The following is a 24,911-nucleotide window of genomic DNA, read 5'->3' as shown; positions in this document are numbered from 1 at the left end:
TAGTCTCACAAGATGTTAAATGACAAAAATGATTTAATTAATGTTTCTGGGAGAAAGAACACTGCTTTAGACGATACATGGGAGAATAACATTGATGAAGAAAGCTCTTTATCTCAAAAAATGGAAAAAATAAGCATGTCTGCTGAAGCAAAAGAGTTTCGACCTAGTTCTACATATTTGCAACAACCAATGGGTTTTAAAAGCTTTATTTCTTCATATGTTATGTTTTTAAGCTTTTTTAGATCAAAGAATGAATTATGGATTTAATGATATGTCTTATGGTTACATTGGTCAGGAATATAATGCCCAAGCACATACGGTTCCCGGTTATATGTTTTGTCCGCCAGAAAATCATATGCAGTCTATGCAGACATATGTTCATGACCCATATTTTGGTATATTTTTGTTAATATTGTTTTTTTTTTGAATACTGAAATAGCTGAAATAGAAAAGTATTCCGTTGATAAATTCTGTAATACATCACCTGCAAAAGTGATTAAGATTGGGGAGCCTACAAAGCCATCTAGTGTAATGAAAACGTCATCCAAGAAGAGTGAAGAGCCTGTTGTTGAGGCTAATGAAAGTTTGTATTCGGTTTCTGGTGTGGATACATTGTCTTCTGGTCTGAATCAAGAAAAAAGTCGTGTTCCAGTGTCTACAGATGATGAACGTAGAAATCTTGATGCTATGGACCAATTTCAAGATGACATTGATGATGAAATCATACAGGACATGTATGGAAAAGAGCATGTGAATGTTGTTTTTATTGGTCATGTTGATGCAGGAAAATCAACACTTGGGTAGTTGTGAAATATGTTATTTCATTAGGCTAAAGGCATTAGAGGGAATATCCTTTATATGACAGGAATGGTGGATAAGAGAACGATGGAGAAATATGAAAAAGATGCAAAGGATATAGGTCGAGAGAGTTGGTATGAAAATAAAGGATGTTTAAACGTATTTTTAATAAAAAAGGTATTTGTCGTGGGCGTTAGATTCTACTAAAGAAGAGCGGTCTAAAGGGAAAACTGTTGAAGTAGGCAGGGCATATTTTGAAACGGAAAAACGTCGATATACAAGTATTTTATTTATGATTATTTATTTTTGCATTAATTTTTTAAGTCCTTGATGCTCCTGGTCATAAATCTTATGTACCAAATATGATAGAGGGTGCATCTCAAGCAGATGTAGGTGTACTTGTTATTTCTGCACGAAAAGGAGAGTACGAAACTGGATTTGAAAAAGGCGGTCAAACAAGAGAACATGCTATGCTTGCGAAAACGCAGGGTATTACTAATCTTATCGTTGTGATTAATAAAATGGACGATCCTACTGTAGAATGGTCAAAAGAAAGGTTAAACAGTTACATAGTTGATATTTTTCTAAAATGTTTTAAGATATGATGAATGTACAAATAAGCTTTTAAGATTTTTGAAAAAGGAATTAGGATATAATCCAAAAACAAGTAGAAATTATTTTTTTGTTAGATGATTCTGAACTGTTTAGATTTTGTATTTATGCCAATTTCTGCATTTGCTGGTATAAATATTAAAGACCGTGTTGATAAGAAGATATGTCCTTGGTATGATGGGCCTTCTCTCCTTGAATATTTGGATCAAATGGATACTTTCGAACGAAAAATAAAAGCTCCATTAATGATTCCGATTCAAGCAAAATATAGAGTTTAGCTTTAAATATTTGTTATATTTTATTAATCTTCACTAGGATATGGGTTTAGTTATTGAAGGGAAGATTGAAAGTGGTTATGTTAAAAAAGGATCGAGTCTTATTCTTATGCCAAATAAAGTATTTATATATGTTGAAAAACATTATTCTTAACAAATTTTAGAATATTATTGAAGTAACTGCATTATATAATGAAATGGAAGAAATACAGATAGCTCGTTGTGGTGATCAGGTCAAACTTCGAATAAGAGGAATAGAAGAAGATGATGTTATGTCGGGCTGTATTTTATCATCAATTAGTAATCCAGTGCATACTGCTAAAATATTTGAAGCTCAAATAGCTATTTTAGAGGTCAAAAATTTGCTTACTTCGGGCTATTCGTGTATTATTCATATTCATACAGTTGTTCAAGATGTGACATTTTTGGTAAATATTATACTTTCTATGGATTAATTAAATTAAATGAATATATTTAGAAATTGCTTTATAAACTTGATAAAGTAACAAACAGACGAAGCAAAAAACCACCCCCATTTGCAACAAAAGGTATGAAGATTGTAGCTTTATTGGACGTTGCATCACCGATATGTATTGAAACATATGAAAGACATAGCCAACTTGGACGATTTATTCTTCGTAATGAAGGTGTTACTGTGGCTATTGGAAAAGTGACGAAACTTATTTCTGAAGAGTAAATAAAAATCATTCAGTTAAAACGACGTATGCTTTATATTAAAAATTTATTAAAAGCATTTTTTTAAATTTTATTATACTTTGTATTTTAAAAATATTTATGATGAATCTTTAATTTATTGCATATTTTTATTGTATTTGATATTTTTGTTAAGGGATTGTCGTAATGACGTATTTTGTTCATATTATTCTAATTTTTGTTTAAATTATATTTTAATTATGAATTGTTTTTATTTTTTATAGAAATTAAATTTTGTTTTATGTTTTTAAAATAAATATTTTATATTTTTTTTTAATATATTTTTAGTATAATAATATATTTATATTTAAATTCTTTAAAAGAGATTATTGTTTTTTAAATCATCTAATTTGTTGAAAATTAAAAAAATATATTTTTACTAAATTATACTCTGTAATAAAAGAAATATATATTATATTTATATTGTATTTATTTAAAATATTTAAAAAATACAAAAATGAAATTTATGAGTCAATGTAAATAAATATTTTTGTCATTTTTAAGATTCTTGATAGTGTTAATGATATTGATAAGAATAGATAATATAAATGATTGTGAATTTTTAAAAATTATGATATTTTTTTAAAAACTTTTTCGGAATTTTTATACTCATAAAGTGATTTTTCTTGTATATAAAGCCTCATTTTTATGAATTAGAATACTAAAGTTTTGTATCTTATTTTATATTATCTATATATAATTCAAACTTAGCGATATCGAAGACGACTAAAAACAAAAAAAAATTACAAAAACTATAAAAGTTTATTTCATTAAGCATGAATGAATTATAGAAATGATAAATACATATATATTGTTTTTTATTAAGAATAAACTCGGTTATTAATTATCTTTGTATAATTCAACAGTTAATATGGCACTATAAATAATCATGAAAATATAAGTATGGAATATAATCAAAATAATATATCTCAAGATAAACTTGATATTTTGGAACATCAAGAAAATATAAATCATGAGGATTCATTATCTTTTTTAAAAATGATCTTTCCTCAACAACATCAAGATCATTTACAACATATTCTTTGCAAACATGAAAATGTATTAGAAAAAGCAGTAGATGAAATATTGAACAATATGAATGAAGATGATCAGGATTTCCTAAATGATTTATTTTTTGGAATATCTTCCCAGATTTTAAAGACAAAAAAACAAAAAAAAAATAAAAAAATGCAGAATATTCCATTAAATCAATGGGATCAATATAATACAATGCCCGAGTATCCACGTTTAGAACATTCAAGCTCGACATGGGGCAGTATCGTTCCCGATATTGAATGGCTGGCCAACATATTTGAGATTTCCAAAAAACAAGCAGTATCTATTTATCACCAATGCTCTATGTCTTTGCCGAAATCCATATATACTTTGTTATCAAGTGATAGCATGATAGAGCGGATGAATAAATCATTTGTTATGTTGCAACCGGATTACATGAGTAATCTAGATCAACTGAAAAGCCAGTTCCCATTTCTTGAGGAGTACATGTATGAACGAATTCTGCTTTCTGCAAACAACGATGTTTCAAAAGCAAGACATATTATTTTAGCTATTCACCCAGAAAATTTTGGCAATTCAATACACGCATCTGTTTCAAAGTCACATGAATCAAACCCAAATACTGTTTCTCATTTCTATGACGCATCTCCATCATGCACTGATAATTATACTCTTTATCCAGGCATTGTTTTTGATGATAGAATATTTATGAAGTATAACTCAGAAGAATGTGAAGAAAATGTATCAATTTTTGTTTTTAAAAGAAATCATGCTTTTAAAGAGGCAGCCAAGGCCTACAAAAAAGCAAAAACACATCGATTTTATGCAGACATTGTCACTCATTATTCAAAAAAGGTACTTTTTTAAAACCATACATTTTTTTGTTTTTTTACTCATTTTTAGGGCCGAGAATATGATGCTAAAGTTAAACTGTGGACTCTAAGAGCTAAAATGTGTACAATGGAGCCCATGTAAGTCTTCTAACTCTAAAATGTTTTGTCGTTTAACATGTATAGCCATCTTTATTCAATTGATCTACATGGATTGACAATTCTTGAAGCTAAATTATTTGTCAAAGAACATATTGCACAATGGTGGCATCACCAACAAGCACTCCATAGAAACGCACGTAAACCTGTTGAAGTTGTTACTGGTGCAGGCACTCATAGCAAAAACGGCCGCCCAAAACTTCGGCCTGCTATACTTCATTTACTAAATGCTGATGGCTGGCTTGTCGAAGAACTTCCTGGGAAAATTGTTGTTCATGGACGCAAACCCAATGCTCCTTCATTCCCAACATTGAACCAGTCACCTTTAAACAAACTATCCCCCGAAAGATCCTCTATAATTACTAGATAATTTCCTGATAACCCCTTGATAATTCCTTGATAATACATAATCTTTCATTACACTTAATAAAGACAGGTATGCAGAAATAGACATCTTATGAAATCAACCTTCATTCATGTATATTTATTATTTGTTTGCATTTTTTCATAGCTTTTCGACACCACTATATGTAAAAATATTGACAAACATGTATGTAATTTTTTAAACATTACTAAAAATCAAACTAAAGACTAAAACATTATCTATAGAGCAGCTGTAAAGCATTTTTAGTGTCTTTAGAGTCGTTTTCAGTCCTTTAAAGTCTGTTTAAGAGCCTCATTAAAAATATACATAAAACACCCTTTAATGGTGTATTTAATATTAATTTGTGCAATCATCTCCCGAATCACTCTCATTGGCTGGCGGTACTTGTGCCACTGTTGGCTGTCTCTGCCACCGCTCATACCACTGTATAACGTGTTGTGTGTCTCCTGCTTCACATGTACGACGCAGCTGTATAATTTGTGCTGCAACTGCTGCTGCTGAGCCATCATCAATGATAACCGAGAACTCGTCCTCCATTATCTGCAAAAGTAAAAGTTCCAATTGATCTTCTGTTGTTGCTGCATCGCCTAATATATATTAATCTGAGCCCGAAACAGCTCCATATGCTGCTCATACAAAGTGCACCGCGTGTATAGTGTATACAGTGTACATAATGTATACTATGCATATGGTATATATATAGCGTATACTGTATAGTGTGTATAGTGTGTATAGTGTGTATAGTGTGGATATATAGTGTATATAATGTACATATTGTACATACAATGTGTATATACAGTGCATACACTACGCATACTGTATATATTGTACATATACAGTGTATGCTACACGCTACATATCCATCCTGAACATCACACGTGTATACTATGCATATAACATGCAGACACTATATTGCTGTGCAAGTGTGCATATGTGTATATATTATGTATATACCGTGTATACTTTGTGTATACACAGCACACGCTCTACATATACAGCATACAATGCATACAATGCATACAATGCATATAATGCATATAATGCATATAATGCATAGTCAGTGTATATAGCATATATAACATATATACAACACGTATAGCATATGGTCAGCAGATATGCATATAATGCATGTACACTATATATATAATGCGTGTATGTGTGAGCTGTATACACTATGTATACACTATGTATAATGTATACACTGAAAATATATGTAGACAGTATGTGCGGCATATGTGCAGTACGCTGTATGCACAGTGTATGCGCTATATATGCGTCATATATGCGCACTCTATGCGTTGCATGCTGTGCATGCACTGCACTGTCGCATACACAGCATACATATATACATAGTACAGTGCATAGCATATACTGTGCATAGCATGCGGTGTGAACTTAGGCGACTGTGTATCTAACCTTCAACCATGTCTGCAACCACTCCTCCAATCCACTCACGCTTTGCTGCACTGTCCGGACCGCCCCACTCTGCTGCAACTGCCGTTGCAAGCACCGGCCATGTATACAGTGCAAGTGCCACGCCGAGCTCAAAATGCGCCCACCACTTGGGCGTTTCTCCTGCTGCTGCCACTGCCGCCTATACACCTGTGTATATGCGCTGATCCCCCGGGTATATGCGCGCGTATACCGCTATATATGCGCGAAACTGCAGACCGCACAGAACACGTACTGTGCGTACAGTATACACAGCAGCTCATTGCCTTTCGGACACCCGTGTGTTCCTCCTACAGCGCCAGTCGTCGTCCGTCTCCGACGCGGTGGTTTCGGCGTCGGAAACCGCGTTTTCTGGCGCATATATATGTGTTTCTGTGGGTGTTTGCGGAGTATATGCGCGGGATTTGGCCTCTGCTGCGTCTTTTGCTTGCTTTACACGCTCTGCAAGGTGCTCAGCGCGTAAATCGTATGCGGACTGGTCGCACGAGTCATCGAAAACGCGTTCTTTGGCCCATTTCGAGGGCGACGAAGGCGGTGATGCCGGCGGTGTATCACAGGACGGCGCAGCAGCACTCTCAGGAGCATCAAAGAAGTCAAAAGGCAGAAGAGATAAGTCGTTCTCTGTATTGCTCTGCAAATCTGCACGCAGACGCTTTGTTGGGTGCTCTTCTTGTGTGGAGTGTTCGGAGTGGCGGTGCATGTGTTTGACACCGCTACTCCCGGGACGTATACACTTACAGTGTGTGCATACACAGTATACACGTATACACGTATACATATGTATATACGGTGTATTTGCATGTAAAATGCTATCGGTGCATGTATAGCATACATATATAGCATAGCATACAACGTGCTGTGCACAGCATAACATATATTGCGTATACAGTATACACTGTGTATGCTCTATATGCTGTGTATACTGTGTATACGTGTATATAACGTATAGCATAGATAGTATATATAGCGTATACAGTATATATAGTATATATAGTATATATAGTATATATAATATATAGCATAGATAGCATATGCTGCATATACAGCGTGTACAGCATAGACAGTATATATACTGTACATACTATATACACTACACTGTATGCACTATATACACTATATATACTGTCTATGCTACACATCCATATCACTGTATATGCTATATACACTATGTATGCTACACATTGTGTATGCTATGTCTGCTATATTATATACATTTATATACACTATATATGCTATATACACTATATATGCTATATATACTATGTATACACTATGCTTTGTGTGCTGTGTATATATATATTCGCAGTATATGCACAGTGCATGCTACATTGTATATGTTGCAGTATGCACTGGTGCTTACGGCGCACTGTATGCAGTGTGTATGCGTGTATATGCCCATATATGCGTGCATACGGTGCATACTGCGCGCATACATTGCGTATACACTGCGTGTATATGCGCCAATACACGCATTGTCCGCTTTTATCTTTTCTCGATATACTCCGTCCGACAATATAAAAGCACAATGAGCGCCGCACAATCGAACGGAACTGCATCGCTGCTACTTGCACAGCTTGTCCTGCGGTATGGAGACAGCGATTTCTCTGTAATTCAGAGCCATCTGGACCAACATCCACTGCTGCAGCGGCCAGCAGCAGCAGCATCAGTAAAACATTACAATATTGATAGATATTCACAGAAATAACCTTTTGCAGGAGCTTGAGACACAGTATGAGGCACTACTACGACAGCACAAGTTGAAACGAGAGTATATATTGTGGATAAATGAAGGAAATACTGATATTTCAGGCCAGTATTGGGTCCAGAAGTGCCATGTATGCGTTGTTTTGTGTATTATATGCGGGGGAAAATGTCTAATTGAAGCCAGTATCAGCACCTATACGGGAGCTGTGCCGTATCTTGCATGCAGCACGGATTGAGGAGCTTAAGGCAGAGATCCGGCAAGAAGAAGAAGCATTTGCACGTATAGTCGATGAAATCAGCAGTATTCAGGCAGGAAAATGCCCGGATTGTGAAGAAATAGAGCCATCCAGGACAGCAGAAGCAGAAATAGACGTTTCAGGGGAAATAGAAGGCTCAGAAGCGGCAGATGCACAGGAGACGTCGGACAGGGAGGCATTAGAGGAGAAACATACAGCAGAAGGAGTGGAGGTATTGGAAGAAAAGCCGGAGGCGTTGTTGGAGCCGGTTTTGCGTGAAAAAGAGGTAGAAACGCACTCAGCACCTGTTTTATCGGTCAAAATCCAGCGGAAAAGCCGGCCAGAGGCAGTAGAAGCACTAGAAACAAGCATAGATGTGTCTTCTGAAGAAACCCGGAAAGACCAGCGCTTGGTTTGTGAAAAAGAAGCGAAAGTAGTGCCAGAGAAGCGGGATAATCCGTCAGATGGGACAAAAAGCGGGAAAAAACATGGAATTAAGAAAAATGTGCGTGGGGCAAGCAAAAAGGAACAGACAGAGACATGGTCGTCGGACCCACAGAGCAACAATGTGCATAAAACAGGTGTCTCGGAAACAGCATCGTTAAAACGGTTTCAAAGCATGATTATGCCTTTATGGATGAGTTTGTCGCAACACAAACATGGTGCAGTATTTATGGGGCCAGTTTCAAACAAAGATGCACCTGGATATTCGAATTTGATCTATTTTCCAACAGATATGAAGTCGATTAGAAACAAGATTCGTGATGGGAAGATTAAAACATCAAAACAATTTCATCGGGAGATTCTATTATTATTTGCGAATGCAATTATGTATAATGGTGAAGACAGTACAATTGCACAGTGGGCAAGGGAGGGTTTTGCATATAGCGAGGAAATGATTGGTATATTTATGCAAACAGAATCAATGGTTGACGGTACAAAAGAATCGGAAGAAACGCCTAAATTAAAGAGGAAAAAAGTCTTATAGCGAAGCAAGCTTGTAGAGTATGACGAATTAGTCTTTGATGGGTAACTAGTATCGAAGAAAGTACTGTATTATTGTATGATGTAATATTGTCACTTGGTAAAGGATGATTATTCTGTGTGTCTTGGTTCTTTTTTTTCATTTCTCTTTGTTTTCCAACTTTTAAGGAAGTTAGAAAATTCTCGAAGGAGAGGAATCACTAAAGGAAAAAACAAAGGTCCAAATAAAGGCAAATATACGCCGTATTTGTGCTCATCGGGGAAATAAAGCATGCTTACCATAGATGGATCGAAGAAAGCTTTTTCCGCAGAATTGACAGCAATTCTTGAATAATTCAACGCATTTGAAAATTTGGAATCATTTAAACTTTGGCAAGTCTATTAATTTTAGATTGGGTTTATATAGAAGAAAAGATAATATTACTTTTTTTAAATAATCGATTGTTTTTGATACGTCTTGTTGTACTTGATCAGGAATAACCATATTATGAATTCGTTGTACCAATCTAGCAAGACTTCCTAACGTCTCAGAAGCAGAAATAATATTTTCAGTAATGCGTTGCCTATAAAGACCATCTAATCTCCATGCATTTAAAACAGGCAAAGGTTCAATGCTAATATATGAAGGTAGAGAAGGTGTACCAAGAAGAGATAAAAAGTTAGAGATAAATATATGAAATATTGGCTGCAGTTGTGTAATGTTAAGATGCGAAATGTCAATATCTGTGTGGTTTTGATTGTGAATAATAATGCTTCCCCACTGTGGAACTAAAAACGAATTTGTAGTGATTAGATTATCATGTGAATCTTTAAGAAAAAGAGGTTGAATATTACGTGGGGGAACATAAACTAAAAAATTAATTATTTTATGTGATGAAAAAGTAGTTTCTTATAAAGTTATATTTAGTTTGGAATATCATGCTTAAATTTACCTAAATTCCATTCCGCAAAATTGACAAACTCTGGAAATTGGTCTATAGAAATTTGAAACATATTTCCTTGTTTTGATTTATAAGGATTAAATGTTAATTCTGAACAAAAATGAATTTGAGATTCTACATTAAATTCGGAAAGAGCAGAAAGTTGTCTTAATAATGGTCTAAAATATACTTCCTATATTAGAAAACAAGTAGATAAATTTAAAGATTTCATATACAATAAACAGCTTTTTTGATATCCCAAAATGATACCACATTTTTTTCATCACCATTTACAAGACTAAAAACAATATCGAAGGTTGAAGAATATTTTACTACTTTTGTATATGTATTGTTATCTAATTCTAATGATTTGTGTCGAGATTCTGTCGCTTTTAAATAAAAATTTATATATTTTTCTTGTAATGAAAATATATCCAATAAAGTTTCTGAAATAATCTTTGGTAATTTTGGAAAAATATGAGGATGATAATCAATAAAGAGGGTCCTATTACGATATATATTCATAGATACTGATTTTATATTTTTTTTTTCATGTAATTTGACAACATAATGCGATTTGTCTATATTTAAATGTTTTTCTGTTATATTTTAATATAAAAAATACAAAAATATTATCTATACTCTTGATATGTAATTTTATTATATTTTTTTCTTGTTTAGTTGATATTATTTGTTTTAATTTTTCAATCATTTTAATATTATTAGAATTATGAGTAATATCAATAATGACAGGAATATCAAATTGAATATTGCACATCTAATATAAATAGTTAAAAATAATAAAACATAACTGTATATATGTCATTCACTTGTCCTTTTGCCCATTTATCCATTAATTTAAGTGGTAGTTTTGCCCGATAAATTTCTGTAGTTTTCCACCATATAGGAATAGCTAAAAGAACAAAAAACTGATCCAATTAATAAAGAAAACTGTAATATAGATGTATAATTTACCCAATATGTTGCAACAATCCATCTTTTTTGCTTTTGACAAAAACTCATTTATAAAATCAAAAAATTAACTGAAATACGAAGGTATTTTATAGGATTCTTTGAAACATCAATCAATTTTATTTTTTAATAAATATTTTTAAAATAAATATAATTATAAATGTAACATATGTTAAAGATAATGATATTTGAAAACTATACAAGATAAAAGTATATGAATATTAAAAGAAATATGCAATTTAAAAAAATGAATATAAATAATTAGGTCTATTCTAAAGCTAATGAATTATGTACCATTAATATATACATTTAACCAGAAAAAATGTACTAGAAACTTTGAAGTATATTTAAGATATCAAGAATTGATGTTTTAGTTATTTTTATTTTCCTCTTTTTTTATTGTAGACATTATCCTTAATGCTCGAATTTGTAAGCCTCTATGTCCATATAAAATAGCCATTTCATAGATACGAGAAGCCGTTTCTGGAGTTAAACATTTCTGAAGAGCATAAAAAATATAAAGACTTAAATCCTTTACCTCCAGATCAGGCCCAAAACTTTTAGAAAGAGAGAGTAAAGCAAACAATGCAGTAATGTCATTTAACATAGCAGGTTCTAAAGAATAGGTATATAAAAACCGAAGAAATTGATGAACAACAGAATATGGATGAGGAATATAAAGAGTACGAGACCGATTAAAAAACCGTGTTGATGATGATCCACCACTGCTTACCTGTGTTATGTTACTGTATACTGCCAAAGAACTTCTTTGGTTTTTAGTTAAAAAATCAAATGCTGGGCATTCAGTACTATCTTTTTTAAGACTAGCTTTAAGGAAACCATGGAACCGAGGCCATCTTGTAGATAAAATCTTTGTAGAACATGGTATAACGATATTATCTTGAGTTAATATTTCCATATCAGAAAAAGATGGATTTTCCAGCATCATTAGTCCCAATTCTTGTGCCATAGGAGACAATTCAGGAATAGTTACTCTATAAACACCAAAAGCTTCAAGCTCTATTAAAATTATATGATCAAAATTAATTCTTCGGCTATTGTAATCCTCCACCAGGTTACGTTCTTTATTTCCAAAAATAAGTAAACAATTTTTGTCATAATCTATAACTCCCTTATTCCAAGAGCCCTCGTTCAGCAATGGTCCAGGATCAATCTTTGACCATGTTAAACTATTTAAATCAATGCACCAAATGCTGTAAGATTGCGTTGTATTTGTTAAATAGGTTCCAAAAATAACAAGATGATTGCCAAGAATACCTCCTGATGGAAATCGCAAACCTGGTGGTTTAGACTCACCGTTAAGCTCATCAGAAATATCTGTTATATTAAATTGATTATCATGTGGAAACGTAATAACGTAAAGCTCATTTTTCACATTTCTGAAGTTGTAATTAGAATAAATATATACAGGATTTTCAGAAATATGTTGATGATAGAAAGGTGTAAATTCAGTCTCTGGTTTTTGTATAATATCAACGGATTTTCTACTTTGTGAATGATGTAATAAACCTGGTAATTCACTACAGCCTGATAACCGTTTGCTACATTCTGAAACACTCAATGACTTCCGCCTAGTTGAAAAAGGCGATCCTTGAGTAGAGGAAGATGTTTCTGGCATAGATATATTCTTTTCAACATAATTCAGTGCACACTCGGGATAAGTTTCTGTTTTACAAAGAGCAACTGAACGATAAAGACCACAATGTTTGTTAAATGGAAATGTATGTATCCACATACACATATCCATATCAAAATAGTTTGTTTCTTCAATATAATTGTTTTCTAAATCTTGTCCTCCAATAATCATTAAATAATTCATACTAACAACTGATAAATGTGCATATCTTGGCTTTGGCGTATAAAGAGATGGAAGTATTGAAACCCTTTTCCATTTACAGAACTGTATATCAAAAACTGCTATATCATCTAATACACAATGTTGATTATCTGGATCTTTCGACATACCAATGCCTCCAAAGACATATATTGAATTTGAATATGTATCTGCTGAATGAAAATACCTTGGCTCTGGTGCATATGCTGATGAATCTTGTATTTTTGTCCAAATATACGATTCAAGATCCAAAACATATAAATCATTTGTTAAATACCAATTTGAAACTAAACGTCCTGCAAAAACATAGAGCTTTGGTCCGATTACTGTAAAAGAACATCCAACAAGAGGTGGAGGAATATCTCCACATGTAGAATGTGCAAGAGATGTTAATGCATTCAAATAATTTGTCATTCTTCTGATTCTTTCTTTAATAATGTTTTATCTAGATCTTATACTAAATTTTCAAAAAAAAAAAAGGAAAATCTCTTACAATTTAAAAGAAACATATAAGGTCTCTTTAAAGATGTAATAAATTTAAAATATGGTATTAATTCTGCTTCTAAAGCTTTGAAGAATATTAACATTTATTTGTGCGGTCAGGCAACACGTTAAAAATCTAAGTATTATCTAGAGAATTAGAAAGAAATGAAAAAAATGTATGAAAATGAGTATTTATTATAGGAAATGGAGGATGAAAAGTATTTCATAAGTTTAAGAAAGTATGATTTTTTAGGTTTATGAATTATGAAAATTAAGACTACTATCTATAAGAAAAATAAAAAATGAAAAGAAAGATGAAAAGTAAAATGTGATTAATAATGAAAGTATATATGAAAATAAAGGTGTTTTATTTTTTGTTTTCTTTTTTCGTATTTAAAATACTTTGATAAGAAATATGAAAAAAAAAATATTTTTTACAGTTAAAATATTTTCACAAATATATACAAAAAAATACACAGAAAATGATAAAAAATATCATTATAAAAGTATAAAATATGCGTTATTGTATTTGTTTGGTTTAATATTTTTCAAGCAAATAACTTTTTCAAAAGTTAAATGTCTTACGAAAAAATACAAAATTCTTAAAATAAAACAAATATTTTTATCATTATAATTTTAAAAATAGATAATTAAAAATAAATAAGATATAAAAAACGTTATCACTTGAACAATAAATCTATAGAAAAATTATATACTCAATAAAAATTTTTGAAATTAATAAATTAAAAAATATGTAAAAACATTTAAAAGTACAATAAGCTCAAAAAGTTTGATTTTTTAATAAATATTTAAATAATAAAAAATCAAAACAAATTAAAATTAAATTAATATTTTTTTCTTAAAAAACAAGTTATCTCTTAGAAGTTAAACAAGATATCGCTATACTAAATGGAATACTTCTTACACAGAAAATATATTAAAGCATATAATATGATAGAAACGGAACATTTTCTACACTAAAAAGCATAAAAATACATTTATCAAAAGTATAATCAAGTCATTTCAATTATTTATTATGATTCTTTAAAATAAAAGAAAAATATATTTAAAACACATAGTTCTTAAATTGTTAAATCATATTTCATTGATATTTTATAAATAAGTATATTTTTTTAACAAATTTATTCCGTAACTTATATATTTTATTTTAATCGACAAAGATAATACTGTTTTAAAACATCCTCAGATATTTCTCCAGGACTTTCTACAACTGGATCTATACCTGAATTTGTTTTAGGAAATGCAATAACATCTCGAATAGAATTTGTTCCAAATAAAATAGCAACTAGGCGATCAAATCCTAAAAATGATTAAAAACAAATAGACGAGAGACATTCATATTACCAAGAGCAATACCTCCATGAGGGGGGCATCCACTTGATAAAATTTCAAAGAGATGCGAAAACTGATTGATTTTATATTGAGGTATCTAAAACAGCTATAAAAAGTACTATAAACAAATGACATACCTTAAGAATATCTTGTAAAATATGCTTCTGTAAAATTACATCGTGAATTCTAATACTTCCCCCACCAATTTCTATACCATTAACAACAATATCATAATGATTAGCTCGTACAGATTCTGGATTTTTTTCAAGAAGATGAATATCATCATCAAGAGGGCTGGTAAATGGATGGTGTGTAGATTTAAGTATGAATGTTCCATCTTGTTTTGACTCGTCTTCATCATATGTAAAAAGAGGGAATTCATTAATCCAAACAAATTCGAAATGTTTTTCAGAAAGAGAAGGCATAAGCTTATGTTTAACACATTCATGGTACAATAGCTGCCGAACATTCCCCAATTGTGTTGTATTGCCTAAATATTTTGATGGTCGCGATGATAGAAAAATAGCATCATTCAGATCAAGTTTTAGATAATCATTTAGATATTTCATATCAGATATATTCGATGTTAAAACAAACGGAGTTTCAGAAACCCAATTTTCCAATTTCTCCAATGAACGAAGACTAACAACAACAACCGGCTGATTGGGTGTTGATATTTTTTTACAAATCGCTTGAAGCTTACTAGTCGAGATAACTGATCCATTTTTAACAACAATCGCTTCGATAACTGGATATTCTAAAGAAATAGGCATTATAAAAGACGATAGATCACATATTTCAAGACCATATCTCAAATCCGGTTTATCAGAACCATATTTAGACATAGCTGTTTGGTATGTCATTTTTTTAAACGGAAGTACAAGATCAACCCCAAGATGCACTTTCCATAAATCATTTAAGAGATCCTCAATAATCAAATATATATCTTCTTGAGTTACAAACGACATTTCCAAATCTAGCTGTGTAAATTCTGGTTGCCGATCTTTCCTCAAATCTTCATCCCTAAAACATTTTGCAAGCTGATAATACTTCCCTATACCACTAGCCATTAATATTTGTTTGTATTGCTGTGGTGACTGTGGGAGTGCATACGCATACCCATGTTGTCGTGTTGGAACTATAAATTCCCGAGCCCCTTCCGGCGTTGATTTAAATAAAAGAGGCGTTTCAATCTCAAGAAATCCCCGTTCATGGAAAAAATCCCTAACTTGTTTTGAAACATTCGAACGCAATCGTAGTGCACTATGGTTCAAAGGATTCCTAAGATCCAAATAACGATATCTTGCCCGCACAACCCCATTAACCGACCTTGCAAACGATGGCAAAAACGCTACTGTCCTTGCAACATTCACCACTTTAATTTTTTCTATATCAAACTCCATTATCTCCCCTTGATGACAATCTTTTTCTGGCCGTAATTGCACAGTTGCTTCTACTTCAATAACACTTTCTGCTGGAATCTTTTCAACCTGTTTAACAAGTTCTTCTGATCCATTACGTAGAACAAGCTGCACTATTCTTCCACATACATCCCGTAACCCATAAAATTGTATATGGTGACTAAGTTTCCGCTGATATGGCACAAACCACCCAGATAACAGCACTTTCTTGCCGATATCTGCATTTCCAATCGTTTCAAACGAAACGATCCGTTTGCTACTGCAAATCCACCGTTTTCCCGCTGATTTTCCAAATTTCAAACACGTCCAAACGTGCATATTGAAATATCAATTTCTTAATAGAATAATAAAAATAACATATATTTTACTATGTAATTTGCTTGTTTTCTTGAATAAAACCCTTTTACCGCCCTATATAGATACTAATAACGTATTGTTTGCTCTTTTATCTGTTTTTACGTGCTTTTATACGTGTACTCTTGTTCTTAATAGATATTAATCTATTTATTATATCTTTGCACCAGTGTTCTATAGTAGCCCAAAAAAAATTGTTTTCAATGCATTTTTAAGCGTATAAATACGCGAAAAAAACACAACCTGTCCTTTATTTAAAGTATTTGCGTCATTCAGCTTCTTTTGACGCGCATATATACGCTTTGTTTCCATAAAACAGACATTTTTTCTTTTTACTTAATATGTCGATCCCGAAATCCCGAGCGTTTGATCCTTCCAAAGTATTCAAATGAATCAATGATGAAAAAATGCATATACAAAGAGCTTTTTCGGCATAAAAAAGAAACTATGCCAGGAAAAACAGCACTGTTGAAAGCACCGTGCCGATTTTACCTTGTTACATGTTTCGGTGCAGAAATCTTCTGAGATTCAGATTTGGAGGAAAAAACAAGATGTATGCGCAATAAAATAATGCAGAACGCCTATTTTCCCGCTATATGCGGTGCTTGATCGAAATGTATGCGTCTGATTCCGCCCTAAAGACCTTTTACCGCTCCACGGACCAGGTGCGCCCAGGCCGAGTGTTGGCCGGGAAAGCGTAGTTCCAGTGGAAAATCAAGTGCATATATGCTGCAAAATGCGTGAAAACGCAGCGCATATATACGTATGCTCACACTATTTTTTGTTGGTGTGGGCGTTCTTTTTTCACTGCAGCAACAAATGGAACACGTACGGGTAAAAAACCAACCACCAACAATCAAAAGAATTGAATAAGGGGAAAAAAGTGGTTGAGAGTTAGAAATCAGGGAAAACCGAGTAGATAGATCACTTGAGGAGATTGAGAGGAGTTGATTGATATAATATACAATGTCTCCGTATGAAAAAGCCGTTAACGGTGAGTGATTGAAAATGAAAAATGTTTTCAGCAGATATTAAGGATAAATAGGTGCAACAAAGGTCAAAGTTAGTGATTAAATAAAATATTTAAAGAGTATTTTTATACTGATGTGTTTTTTTGCAGCTTGCACCGCCCAAACAGAAGTATTTAGACCGTATTTTGACAGCAACATATGCAGGCGATGTAGCGCTATTTGAGGTGTTTGGTGCTATTTTCCGCCGTCTTCATGAGCCGTCCTGGACTGTATGATGGTTTTTTTCTGTATATAAGGCTTAGTTTTCCTTAGATTGTCTTTAAAAGTCTTATTGTTATTCATATTATGATCCGAGAAGGATCTCGTGATGCTACTCTGCAATATCTATCGAGGAACTCACGTCATTTCTCTATTAATGAGCTTTTTGGAGATACAGGCTTTTTATCGTATGATTCAGGTGGTCTTTTATTTTTGGGAGAGCTGGCAATTTCTCAGCAAAGCAAAAATATACAAAATTATAGTCTTTATCTTCAGCAGAAAGTGCAAAGTTTCAAGGATACACGTGTTGATTATGTATACATGAAAAGCAGCAAAACGTCAGAGGGAAGACTGCGAAAATTGACCGTTGATAAAGGCCTTCTTCGGGAAGTAGGGATTGTTCAGAAACAGATTGATTTACTGCTTCGATGCAAGGTTGAACCATCTTTTTTTCTTGTTTCTTTAAATATTTATGTATTTCAGCTTTTAGAAGAAGGATTAACTAATGATATAACTGTTGTAGCGTTTCGATTATTAATTAGTGATCTTTTGTCTCTTTTCCAGGTCATTAATGAAGGTGTAATTAATGTTCTTGGTATGTTTTACTTGTTTTTTATGTTTCTTATACGATCTAGAACATTATTTTGAAATGTCTCGTTACGATGCAGAAAGAGCTCTTGATATATACAAAAAATTTGTTAAGCAGACTGCTGACGTCGCTGATTACTTGTCATTAGCATGTAGGATGGAAGTGTTGACGCGTATAGAAGTCCCAAATATCAAACATGTAGTATATTTTTGATATAATTATAGTTGTAATTTATGGTTGTCTAGGCACCCGTAAGTCTTTCTCGTGCATTACAGGATTACTTAAACGACAAAAATTTTGAAAAGAATAGACTTCAATATATAGAAACTAAAAATGTACTTGAGTCTGACAAAAAGAAAGGAAATATAGCGCAGCGATCTATTAAAACATCTTTGAAAAGTAATTCTACTGGTTTGTTTACTCGTTTGTATTAATCGTTATTAATTTATCAAAAGGCTCGCCTTCTCCATCGCTAGATGTTTCTCAAAAAAAGAATTTAAATAATATTAATTTAATCGATTTTTTTTCAAGTATTGAAAATGAACAGACTTATATGTTTCAAAATACTGGAAAAAATAATTCAGTTTATTCATCAGTGACACCGTTGGACGTTTCAGCAACGCAACCGGTTCAGTCATTAACTAATCTTCCTCAAAATACGTCACTGCAAATGCAGCAACAGATACAAACACCAATGCAGTCACAAATACCAGTGCAACAAGTACCTATACAGCCACAAGTTCCTATGCAAGTTCCCATCGGGCTGTATAATCAGTATCATCCAATGTTATCTCCAAATAACAATCTTTATCAGCAAACACCTCAAGTGATCCAGAGTCAGGATCCGTTTCATGCATCTCTTTCTATGAGTCAAACACAGGATTATAGTTCCATATATCCTATGCAAACTAACTTTGCCAATACTGCTTATAGTGGATATCCTATTCAACCAAATAATCAAATGTTCAATCAGCCCTATAATTTAAATCAAGTTATCCAGTCACCTGCAGAGATAAATAATTATCCCACGGATCATACTAATCCTTTTCGCCACTCTGTGCACTCAATGAATATTGCAGTTCAGCGTCAACAATCATATCCTTTACCAAACTGTTTTCCTACTTTAAATACACCATCAGTCCCATTTTCACGACCTACAAATCCATTTTCTAAAAGTTTTGATGATATGGCGACTTTTTTGGATCCAAACTTACAATCTAGTTCTCAATCAAACAGTTCTACGCTTCCTCTTTATCAAAAGCCAAAAACAAATCCGTTTTCTAAAGATATTTTTTCTCAAAATGCGAAAAGCATCCAATGAATCCCTCGAAAACTAAACACAAACCTGTGTCATCCTATATTGATCTTTTTAAGAATACAAAGGAAACAGAGGAAAAGACGCATATCAATATATAGGGCAAGATTTTTAAATATAAACAAATAAATATAAGCACTCATACATGAATTGTATTGCTTAACATATACAAGTCAACATATAGTATTTATAAATAGTTATTTAATATTAAATTGAATATATAACAATTGATATCTACACAATCAATATTCAACCGATCTTCGCCTATAATATGATTTAATATACAAATATGCTATACTTATGAAATACTTTAGAAAAATCAAGCTCCGGATGTTGTGTTTGAAACTTTTTTAAGATCTCTTGTTTTTTTAATTCGTCACTTGTTGGCTTTCCGAGTTCTTTTTGTCGTTGATCAAACTTTAAAAATCATAAGAAAAAAATAATATAAAAAGGCAAATGTAGTGCTCAATAAGCCAACACCCGCCTATGCTTCAACGTACCATCATTTTTTCAACCATCGACCGAGTTTCTGCATCAAGATCACCAAGCTTTGAGTTTTCCGGCTGTATTTTTGACGTATCAATCGAAGGATGCCCCTGAATAATGCAAGACCACCATTCCATCTTATTGATCTTTTCCAAGTGCAAAACTAGCTCCGATGCACTATCTATCGTTCTCAGTAAACACTTCTAAATTATAGCGCAAAAAAACACAGAAATGCGCCGTTCAAAGGCTTTTTACCAAGCGTCCATGCACTTTCCTCAATCTTAATTTCCCGGGAAAGTTCTCCTTCTAACAACAACTCTCCTTTCCGCAAACTAACTTTAATTTTTTTTTTCTCAAGAACAACATCCAGATCTCGTCCCCGGGTGCCGTGAGGCACCGGCAAACGAACCTCTAGCTCACCCAGCGTTTGCATCCATTGATACTGTGTTCCCGACGGTAACTCTACCTTTTGAAAAGCACTCGGATTGATAAACGTTTGATCCTCCGCCATCCGTACTGCCGTACACCCGCCCGTACTCTGCCATTAAACCGTAGATTAAAATTAAACACTGAACCCCAATTTCTACCGACTCTGCTTTTCTATGCATACTATACCCATTCTATGTCTCTGTATATATTTTTTATCTTTTGTATATGTTTTCCTGTATTTAAATCTTTTGTTTCAAGCAAAAGCCTATCTATACTGCAGTTGATTTGTTTTTTCTCAGCAAATGCAGACATATACTGAGTATATGCACTAGAACCAACTCATCTGTGCACTATATGCACTCTGCATACACCTTATATGCAGTATATGTGTGTTATATGCCATATATACATATTATGCGTCATATATGCGTTATATATGCGTTATATATGCACACTCTACGCACTGTATGCGCACTCTATGCATGTTGTGTGCATTATATACACATATATACATATATATACACGTTATATGCGTTGCATACACCGCCTATATCAGCTTACACGACAAAGAAGCATTCCTCCGAGCAACTTTGCTGCTGCCTCGCGTGCTTCAAGCACACCTTTACGTGTCTGCACAAAAAGACATTCTCCGGGCTGCAGCACCGGAATTGTAGAGACTCTACGCAGTGCCAGTGCTGCAAGTGCTTCTGGCGACATCCAACGTTTTCTACTTGGCGTACTTAGGGCTACAAGCCGCCGTAGAACCGGTGTCATTGCATTGTACTTTAATCCAATCCAAAGCCGCCGAGTAGCAATATTTTCCCGTGTTGTTGGAGTATATATATTATCAGGTCCAGAAAAAGAGCCTCTCTTAATATATGCTATCCATCCATGCGCATATAGTCCAAGACATACGCCAAAATTGAGTTTTGTAGCAGGTACAGAAGTTTGTGCAAGATGAGCACGAGAAGCATTCTGTAAATGAGAACAAAGCCGGTGAATTGAGGACATTTAAATAAAAATATAATGTTCAGAGAAAGACTGAATGTATTTTGAATAGTTTTATAGGTCTTTTAAGGGGTTTTATGCGTTTATTATATGTTTGTAGCGTGTTTGAAGTGATTTGGTAGAGATTATTGAATATCGATATTTAAGAAATTTAAAAGATATAAGAAATTAAAAGAAATATAAGGAGTGTTAAAAAATACACAAACAGAGGGAAAAGAAGGAAGGAATGGAAAGAAGAAGTTTAAAAAGAAATAATAAAGAGACAAAGAAGTAGAAAAAAGTGTAGAACGTGAAATACATTTTGAAGGAGTGTATTGTATGTTGGAGAAAGAATAAATATGTTTTTATATTGTAATGGATATTGATGAAGGATTAATGGTGTTTTCTATACACTACATACCTTAATGTGTTATTTTGAATGTGTATTGGAAGACTATTGCTTGACAGAATTGATATTTTTTTGTATTTGAGACAAAAGATGTTTGCATGAAAAGATAAGCAAAGGAAAAAGAACAGAAAGACCAATTAATACATGTGGAAACCGAATCCAGGTCCAATACATGTAAAGCAGGACTTCGGTGGCACAAAGCAGAGCGAAAAATAAAATGTATGGTGGAGAAAGCCTGTTTAATAGAGAAGACGGAGTCTGAGCAGTGAAAAAGATCGTTTTCCACTAGATGTATGAATCAGATAAAAGAAAAATGAGCTGAAAGAGATACGGCTTTGCAAAGTTGTCCAAAAACAGATAGAATGGCAATAGAAAAAATGATGACGAGGATTTTCGAAGAAGACTTTTGTTCAGGTGAAAAAATATGCTCGATTTCAGGAAGTGGTCCATATCGAAGCGGTGGCTCCGGCGGATCAAACTTAGCATCAATGTCGACGATCTGGAGCCTCCCAAGTGTATACAATAAAGGATCTGCTGTATCAAACGATCCAATAACAATTGTGAGTAATAATGGTGAATCCTCAAACAACAATTGAAGTGGAATATTTTTATGTTTCTGAAAAGAACAAAAATTAGCATTTATAGAACCGAGGTGCTGTGCAAAGCTTTTTACCAAAGTTAAAGTAGCTTCACCACGAGTATTAACCGATATAATATGTGCATTTTCAAGTTCTTTTTCCGGATAGCCAACCAAAAGCATTGCTTGATGAGGACGCATTTGTTTAGATGCACGTTTAACGTTGAAACGCAGTGTTAATGTTTCTTGACCACCCAGAACACATGGTGATGTATCCGCACCTGAAACAAAACATCTAGTAGATCTCAGCCTTTAAAAGACAATATATATGGATTGTATAGACTTTCTCTTGTTCTCTTTATGTGAATCTGATACAACTTCTGCCTGGACCTTATCAATTGTCCAAATATGTTTTCCTATAGTAAAATGGACCCATATTAATATAAAAAAATATAAAAAAAACTGCTTCATTTTATATAGTGAATATGCAGCCTATTTACAGTTAATTTTTTTAATTTTCTGCTTAATTTACCTGTTTTAATAGAATAAATACCTTGTTTTTGAAGCACAAGATAATTATGTAGTTATTCACCGGAATCTCGGTATATCTTTAGATAATAAATTTGTTATGAAGACTGAAGAAAACCAAGAATCCCCTCGAAAGAAAGCACGCACAGGAAATAATCGACCCAATGATGTGGACCGTCTACCAGATGAAAAAAGATTTTGGTTGATGAAAGCTGAGCCTGAATCACGAATGGTAAAAGGTCAGGATGGTAAGTTCAAAGTGAAAAAAGCAGAGATATCTAACAGAAACAGTTAAATTTTCAATTGATGACCTTAAAGAAATCAGTAAGACCGAAAGTTTGTGTATTTTTTCATTATCTTATATAACGGATAGATATTTCACCATGGGATGGTGTTAGGAATGCAGAAGCCTGTATCACAATGAGATATAAAATGAAAGTTGGAGATCTTGCATTTTTTTATCATAGCAACTGTGAGGTTCCGGGTATTGCAGGTTTGTTGTATATTTTTCTAAATTGATTTGTATATATTATAGGTATTATGGAGGTGAGATTGTAATGATATTAAGTAATAACCTAAAAATATAAAAAGATATGTAAAGAAGGATATCCTGATTGTAATAAAGTGAGTTGTGTATAACAAAGTGTTTAATGGTGAATAGATACTGCATGGGATCCATCTGAACCGTATTATGATTCACGATCGACAAAGGAAAAGCCAAGATGGTACATGGTTGATGTAAAGTATTTGAGACACTTTTCTCGTTTTATTCCTCTCCGTGAATTAAAAAAATATAAAGAAGGTCCTCTTAAAAATATGGCACTTTTAAGACGACCTCAGCTAAGTGTACAACCTGTAACAGTTGACGAATGGAACTTTATCATGGGGCTTGAAAAAGAAACTACTAACTAAACCTCACTATAATTCTGTTGTTTCTAGTGAATTTAAATGCATCATTATTTAAAAAAATTCCAGAAATGATTTAATGTATTTGTTTTTTTATAGTTTGACTCAAAATAAAACTACATAATTCTTATTTTTCTTGAAAAATTTAACAAATATTACGTTGAAATTAATATTTTGTTGTTTTTCATTTATACAACCAAGAATTCAAATATAATTATAAACAATTATGATTTACTTTCCCAAATGTAAATTGTAGAACCTTATAGAAAACATTTTCAAAAAATAGACTAGTTAGGCGTAAATAAATACATTCGTTGTATTGATAATACTATAAAATACGTTTGTGCCTAGATATTATTCCTCAAACTGAAATACTTTGCAGTCTATGATTGACATTCAAATTAAATCAGAACGTCCAATTTTTTTAATATAAATACAAATATATTTATATCGTCCTTTTTAATATTAATTATTTTGCTATTTCCTTTTTTTTCTAAACTGGTTCATATTTTACTTTAAAAAAATACAATAGATCTCAGAATAACTCAAATATTCTATTTATAGATTTAATAGTATTTTCGTGCATTTAATAAAATACATAAAATTAACATTTTTGACTTTTTTCAATTGTCGATTAAATATATAAATGTTTATATGTAAATTCTTGATAAATTTTCAATCAACCTGCTTTTGATCTTACAAATATCAACATATTGCTTCTTAAGTTGCTAACTCTTCTTTGTTTCATCTTGATATTTTTTGTTTATTACATATTTATTCATATTACCTAGATTTTTTCAAGAGCATAACACTTACTACTATATTTTAGTAAATATAGAAATCATCCAAACTAGCACATAAACTCTTGTTGTTTTAAAAACAATATTTCTTTTCCATTATTTTATAAAGCACTGTCTGCATTCTTTAAAATA

General features: G+C 32.6%; 12 protein-coding genes across 12 annotated transcripts; 5 read left to right on the top strand and 7 right to left on the bottom strand.

Annotated features, from left to right (window-relative positions):
* Positions 1-12: 12 nt before the first annotated feature.
* T551_01787 (translation termination factor GTPase eRF3) lies at positions 13-2,382 on the top strand (the record flags this gene model as incomplete). The annotated part of the gene is made up of 11 exons (XM_018374050.1): positions 13-193; positions 234-395; positions 440-800; positions 843-932; positions 976-1,079; positions 1,123-1,354; positions 1,398-1,465; positions 1,507-1,682; positions 1,726-1,806; positions 1,850-2,113; positions 2,164-2,382. The coding sequence occupies 11 exons, from the start codon at positions 13-15 to the stop codon at positions 2,380-2,382; spliced, it is 1,938 nt and encodes a 645-aa protein (XP_018229795.1).
* Positions 2,383-3,398: 1,016 nt separating this feature from the next.
* Positions 3,399-4,775, top strand: T551_01786 (uncharacterized protein; the record flags this gene model as incomplete). Its single annotated transcript, XM_018374049.1, has 3 exons — positions 3,399-4,271; positions 4,320-4,387; positions 4,433-4,775. 3 exons carry the CDS (start codon positions 3,399-3,401, stop codon positions 4,773-4,775), a joined length of 1,284 nt encoding a protein of 427 aa, XP_018229794.1.
* Positions 4,776-5,126: 351 nt separating this feature from the next.
* T551_01785 (uncharacterized protein) lies at positions 5,127-6,942 on the bottom strand (the record flags this gene model as incomplete). Its single annotated transcript, XM_018374048.1, has 4 exons — positions 5,127-5,377; positions 6,207-6,371; positions 6,436-6,532; positions 6,586-6,942. 4 exons carry the CDS (start codon positions 6,940-6,942, stop codon positions 5,127-5,129), a joined length of 870 nt encoding a protein of 289 aa, XP_018229793.1.
* Positions 6,943-7,767: 825 nt separating this feature from the next.
* T551_01784 (uncharacterized protein) lies at positions 7,768-9,170 on the top strand (the record flags this gene model as incomplete). Its single annotated transcript, XM_018374047.1, has 4 exons — positions 7,768-7,908; positions 7,958-8,010; positions 8,052-8,077; positions 8,131-9,170. 4 exons carry the CDS (start codon positions 7,768-7,770, stop codon positions 9,168-9,170), a joined length of 1,260 nt encoding a protein of 419 aa, XP_018229792.1.
* A 107-nt stretch (positions 9,171-9,277) lies between these two features.
* Positions 9,278-11,109, bottom strand: T551_01783 (GPI-anchor transamidase GPI17; the record flags this gene model as incomplete). The annotated part of the gene is made up of 7 exons (XM_018374046.1): positions 9,278-9,544; positions 9,591-10,054; positions 10,099-10,275; positions 10,323-10,685; positions 10,729-10,864; positions 10,917-11,015; positions 11,062-11,109. 7 exons carry the CDS (start codon positions 11,107-11,109, stop codon positions 9,278-9,280), a joined length of 1,554 nt encoding a protein of 517 aa, XP_018229791.1.
* Positions 11,110-11,428: 319 nt separating this feature from the next.
* On the bottom strand, positions 11,429-13,327 carry T551_01782 (uncharacterized protein; the record flags this gene model as incomplete). The annotated part of the gene is made up of 1 exon (XM_018374045.1): positions 11,429-13,327. The coding sequence occupies one exon, from the start codon at positions 13,325-13,327 to the stop codon at positions 11,429-11,431; it is 1,899 nt and encodes a 632-aa protein (XP_018229790.1).
* A 1,232-nt stretch (positions 13,328-14,559) lies between these two features.
* On the bottom strand, positions 14,560-16,488 carry T551_01781 (aspartate-tRNA ligase; the record flags this gene model as incomplete). Its single annotated transcript, XM_018374044.1, has 3 exons — positions 14,560-14,717; positions 14,762-14,846; positions 14,887-16,488. The coding sequence occupies 3 exons, from the start codon at positions 16,486-16,488 to the stop codon at positions 14,560-14,562; spliced, it is 1,845 nt and encodes a 614-aa protein (XP_018229789.1).
* A 508-nt stretch (positions 16,489-16,996) lies between these two features.
* On the top strand, positions 16,997-19,749 carry T551_01780 (uncharacterized protein). Its single transcript, XM_018374043.1, has 8 exons — positions 16,997-17,518; positions 17,570-17,586; positions 17,645-17,764; positions 17,808-18,188; positions 18,237-18,348; positions 18,389-18,540; positions 18,588-18,753; positions 18,798-19,749. Exons 1-8 carry the CDS (start codon positions 17,491-17,493, stop codon positions 19,661-19,663), a joined length of 1,842 nt encoding a protein of 613 aa, XP_018229788.1. The 5' UTR covers positions 16,997-17,490; the 3' UTR covers positions 19,664-19,749.
* Positions 19,750-19,933: 184 nt separating this feature from the next.
* On the bottom strand, positions 19,934-20,654 carry T551_01779 (uncharacterized protein; the record flags this gene model as incomplete). The annotated part of the gene is made up of 3 exons (XM_018374042.1): positions 19,934-20,074; positions 20,158-20,324; positions 20,369-20,654. 3 exons carry the CDS (start codon positions 20,652-20,654, stop codon positions 19,934-19,936), a joined length of 594 nt encoding a protein of 197 aa, XP_018229787.1.
* Positions 20,655-21,124: 470 nt separating this feature from the next.
* T551_01778 (mitochondrial 37S ribosomal protein MRPS8) lies at positions 21,125-21,583 on the bottom strand (the record flags this gene model as incomplete). The annotated part of the gene is made up of 1 exon (XM_018374041.1): positions 21,125-21,583. The coding sequence occupies one exon, from the start codon at positions 21,581-21,583 to the stop codon at positions 21,125-21,127; it is 459 nt and encodes a 152-aa protein (XP_018229786.1).
* A 430-nt stretch (positions 21,584-22,013) lies between these two features.
* On the bottom strand, positions 22,014-23,016 carry T551_01777 (uncharacterized protein; the record flags this gene model as incomplete). The annotated part of the gene is made up of 4 exons (XM_018374040.1): positions 22,014-22,253; positions 22,300-22,584; positions 22,642-22,840; positions 22,889-23,016. 4 exons carry the CDS (start codon positions 23,014-23,016, stop codon positions 22,014-22,016), a joined length of 852 nt encoding a protein of 283 aa, XP_018229785.1.
* Positions 23,017-23,173: 157 nt separating this feature from the next.
* Positions 23,174-23,985, top strand: T551_01776 (uncharacterized protein; the record flags this gene model as incomplete). Its single annotated transcript, XM_018374039.1, has 6 exons — positions 23,174-23,321; positions 23,365-23,397; positions 23,447-23,566; positions 23,609-23,619; positions 23,665-23,689; positions 23,735-23,985. 6 exons carry the CDS (start codon positions 23,174-23,176, stop codon positions 23,983-23,985), a joined length of 588 nt encoding a protein of 195 aa, XP_018229784.1.
* Positions 23,986-24,911: the final 926 nt, after the last annotated feature.

The sequence above is a fragment of the Pneumocystis jirovecii genome, assembly GCF_001477535.1.
Source record: "Pneumocystis jirovecii RU7 chromosome Unknown supercont1.7, whole genome shotgun sequence".
NCBI classification, from domain to species: domain Eukaryota; kingdom Fungi; phylum Ascomycota; class Pneumocystomycetes; order Pneumocystales; family Pneumocystaceae; genus Pneumocystis; species Pneumocystis jirovecii.
This window is presented reverse-complemented; position numbering and strand designations above follow the sequence as displayed.

Coding starts and splice junctions, on each gene's coding strand:
- T551_01780 (XM_018374043.1), top strand. CDS start 17,491: ATGTCTCCGTATGAAAAAGCCGTTAACG. Junction 17,765..17,807: donor TTCATGAGCCGTCCTGGACT/GTATGATGGTTT, acceptor AGTTTTCCTTAG/ATTGTCTTTAAAAGTCTTAT. Junction 18,189..18,236: donor ATTTACTGCTTCGATGCAAG/GTTGAACCATCT, acceptor TATGTATTTCAG/CTTTTAGAAGAAGGATTAAC.